At 46.1% G+C, this 3,800-nt stretch overlaps 1 protein-coding gene across 1 annotated transcript; it reads left to right on the forward strand.

The window, feature by feature from the left end:
• Positions 1 to 451: 451 nt before the first annotated feature.
• Positions 452 to 1,390, forward strand: LOC109457863 (olfactory receptor 2D2-like). The gene has a single exon (XM_019751047.3). It carries the CDS (start codon positions 452 to 454, stop codon positions 1,388 to 1,390), a length of 939 nt encoding a protein of 312 aa, XP_019606606.3.
• Positions 1,391 to 3,800: the final 2,410 nt, after the last annotated feature.

Below are 3,800 nucleotides of genomic sequence, written 5' to 3' on the forward strand. Positions count from 1 at the left end.
TTCTGACCTTAGTCCAGTCCCAACAATGATAAAAACCCTGATGCAAATAATGAGTATAATAGTTCGGACACTGGTCCTAATCTTAAAACAAGGTTTAGCAACCTCTGTAGTCACAAGAGAAAATGGAAAATGGAGTGAATAATAAAGAGAAAAGCAAGGTTGTGTCAGGAAAAGGAGGCACAGATACCTACAGGCCAGAATGGAACACAGCAGACGTGTTCCATTCCAACTTGGTCTTTATTTTCATCAGTGACCCTCATCTAAATCCTGAACCAAACCCCAAAATCACTCAAACTACTATAGGGACATACCAGGCGGTGCCATCTGCCAATCCAAATTTCCTATTAGGGAATGTAAATGAGACAATGAGTGTGAAATGCCTTACACGCCTTCAGCACGGGCACGCGATAAATTACATATTCCTCAAAACTCTTTAAACAGGCAGATCACAATGCGGAATGTCAACCAGTCTGCCGTGACAGAATTCATTCTATTGGGCTTCGCCCCCAATGCCAGGACCAATCCCCTGCTCTTCACCTTCTTTCTAGTCTTTTACCTGTTGATCCTTGTGAGCAACAGCCTCCTCGTCACCCTCATCCACCAGGACGCGCGCCTCCACACACCCATGTACTTTTTCATCAGTGTTCTCTCCATGCTGGATGTGTGCTACACCACCACTACCGTGCCCCAGATGCTCGTGCATCTTCTCAGCAAGAAGAGGGCCATCTCTTTTGCTAGATGTGCGGCCCAGATGTACATCTTCCTCCTCTTTGGGGTCACTGAGTCCTGGCTTTTCTCCATCATGTCTGTGGACAGGTACATGGCCATCTGCCAGCCTCTTCGGTACAAGGCCATCATGAGCCATTGGGTGTGCCTCGCACTGGTGGGAATCTGCGTGGCCTATGGTGTGGTGGGTGGCCTGTGCTATACCTTCTTTGCTATGCGCCTGCCCTACTGTGGCCCTAATGAAATTGACCACTACTTCTGCGAGGTCCCTGCTGTCCTGAAGCTAGCCTGTGCAGACACATCCCTCAATGACTTGGTGGACTTCATCACGGGATTCAATGTCATTGTGGTCCCACTCTCCCTAGTTATCATTGTCTATGCCAACATTTTTGTTGCAGTCATGAAGATCCGCTCAGCCCAGGGGCGGATCAAGGCCTTCTCCACCTGTGCCTCCCACATCACTGTGGTCACCATGTTCGCCATTCCATGCATCATCATGTACATGAGCCCGGGCTCGGACTCCTTGTCAAACAGTGGCAAGAAAATGGCCCTTTTCTATAATATTGCCACAGCCTTTCTCAACCCTGTCATCTACAGTCTGAGGAACAAGGATGTGAAAAAGGCTTTCCTCAAATTGCTGGGATGGGGCAGGGCCCCAGAGTGATTCTTCAAAGCTGAAGACCTGGGGAGCTGAACAAAGCAGGACTTACACTCACCAGCTCCCTGGAGACTCTTCCAAGAGACCTGGAAGAGCTGGACTCCATAAAGCTAACTCTTCACCCTGGCCCAGTGGGAGGGAACAGGACACTCAGACATCTGCAGAGTCTATGGTGATGTATTTTGAGACAGAGATGATTGTGAAGATTGAGCACAGCGGTCAGGAGCCTAAACTTCAGAGCCAGACAGACCAGGATGAGAGACTTGGTTTTACCAATAACTAGATATGTGAATTTTTGCAAGTCATTTAACTACTCTAAGGGTTGTATCTCATCCTCACAGGAAGTTGTGATGATTAAATGAGATAATATATGAAAAGTGCTTAGTACAGAGCCTGGTATATAGTAATCTTTCAACAAATGTTAAGTTTTAATTTTTAAAATTTATTACTCAGGGATGAACTATCAACCGATAATGAGCTAGGACCCTCCTGAGCTGTGGAAGTAACTGGAGCCCTAGAGAATAAAGAGAATGGGAGGAGTAGAATAAGTAAAAATTCAGAAACTGAAAAGTGTACAATCTTAGGGTGAGAAAGAAACTTGAGAACGAGGAAATGAACCTATATCTACCCATCTACAAATTGTGCCAGTTAGAACATCTGAGGTCGGTTGAAAGTATCTTAGAAAGGTGAAAAACACTTTTATGACCATTTGTTTCTGTTCATTTGTATTTTTATACCTCTTGCTTTCCCTTTCTCCTTGTTTCTAACAAAGTTCATTTTGGAAAACTACAGCCTGTCTTGGGTCATCTCAAAGAAGAGGGACCCTGTCCACTTAAGAATGAGGGAAATTAGAGAGAGGAGAGTGGGCATAATGTTTCCCTCAGATGCAAACTTTAGGGAGTCTAGAGAAAGGTTAAAAAATCACGTGGAGATTTTTGCTCTGTTTCCTCTTGTTTAGAGGGACTTTTCCCAAAACTCTGCTTATTCCTCACAGAATCTTTACAAATGTAACTTGTTTTTTCCCCAAGCTTCCCCCATCTGCAGGGTCACATTACTGAGCAGCAACCATATTTACTGGCTTTTGCTTCTGGTTGCCGCCGCAGAAACTCCATCACCCAACAACACCATGCCTGTGACGTTTTTAGGGACATCTCCCATAAGCAGCCCCATCGGGTTCTTCTTCCCAGACCCCTGCTGATGCACATACCTACGAAACTCCTTGCAAAAAATAACTAGAGCTGGCCAGAATTATTTAACATGAATGTCTGTGTTCTCCACGAGTCCATGTTCGCCAGGGTCCCTGCCAAGGGCATAGGTTCACATTGTCCTCAAAGGTATAACCCTACCCCACTGTCCAGGAGTCACAGTGTTGTATAAATAATGAAGCAAAAGTAAAAGGCAGATAAAACAGGGCATATAATTTCAACATACTTACAGACACATGAATAATATCATTAACTTAGAAAGAATGCTTACAAATCGGTAAGAAAGATATGAACACCCCAGAAAACTGGCAGCAGACATGAACAGTTCATAAAAAAGAAATCTAAATTGTCAGTAAACATATGAGAAAATCCCAACATAGTAGGCACTAAAGAAATGCAAATTAAAATATCAATGAGGTAGAGATCCAAGATGGTGGAGTAGATAAACACTACGCCTGCATCCTTCCACGAACACATTAAAATTACACCTAAATTATAGAACAATCAACCTGGAGAACCATCTGAAGTCTAGCTGAACAGAAGTCCTATGACCAAAAATACGTATAAAGAAGAAGCCATGTTGAGACTGGTAGGAGGGGCAGAGACGCAGAATAGGCCCCAAACCTCCCTGTGGTGTTGAGAGTCAGAAGGCCATAAAGTTTCACCCCAGGAGGAGTGAGACCCAGCCCACCACACCAGGCTCCCCAGCCCAGATTACTGATGCTGGGAAGAGGAGCTCCCACAACATCTGGCTGTGAAGAAAAGTGGGGATTCTGACCATTCGGGTGAAATGGAAGGCTGTGGGAAACCCAGACGTCCTCTTAAACAGCCCACGTACAGACTCACTTGTTTACAGGCACTCACCTTGGGCTCCAGCGGAGAGATGGCAACTCAGGGGGCCTCAGAGACATACCGGAACAGACTGAGGAGTGCGGCTTCAGGAGGAGGACTGGAGGACAGTCAGCACTTCACCAGTGAGGGGACCTCTTCCTGTGCAGCCGGCAGGCGGGCGCCATCTTTCCTATGTTGAGCCCGCCCCCACGGGCCAAATGTGAATCTCATTGGCCTGGTGATTGGCTCCATCTGATTGGCTCCGCCCTGTTGACTCAGCTGGGGCCCTGCTCTAAACAACTTGAGCACTGCTGGAGGCACTTTCTCCATGAGCAGCCAGCACCTCTCACACTGCACTCTTTCTTGGAAAACTATTGGAG

Source organism: Rhinolophus sinicus, chromosome 14, assembly GCF_057876585.1.
Source record: "Rhinolophus sinicus isolate RSI-liver-muscle chromosome 14, RSI-T2T, whole genome shotgun sequence".
In the NCBI taxonomy this organism is placed as follows: domain Eukaryota; kingdom Metazoa; phylum Chordata; class Mammalia; order Chiroptera; family Rhinolophidae; genus Rhinolophus; species Rhinolophus sinicus.

Coding starts and splice junctions, on each gene's coding strand:
- LOC109457863 (XM_019751047.3), top strand. CDS start 452: ATGCGGAATGTCAACCAGTCTGCCGTGACAGAATTCATTCTATTGGGC.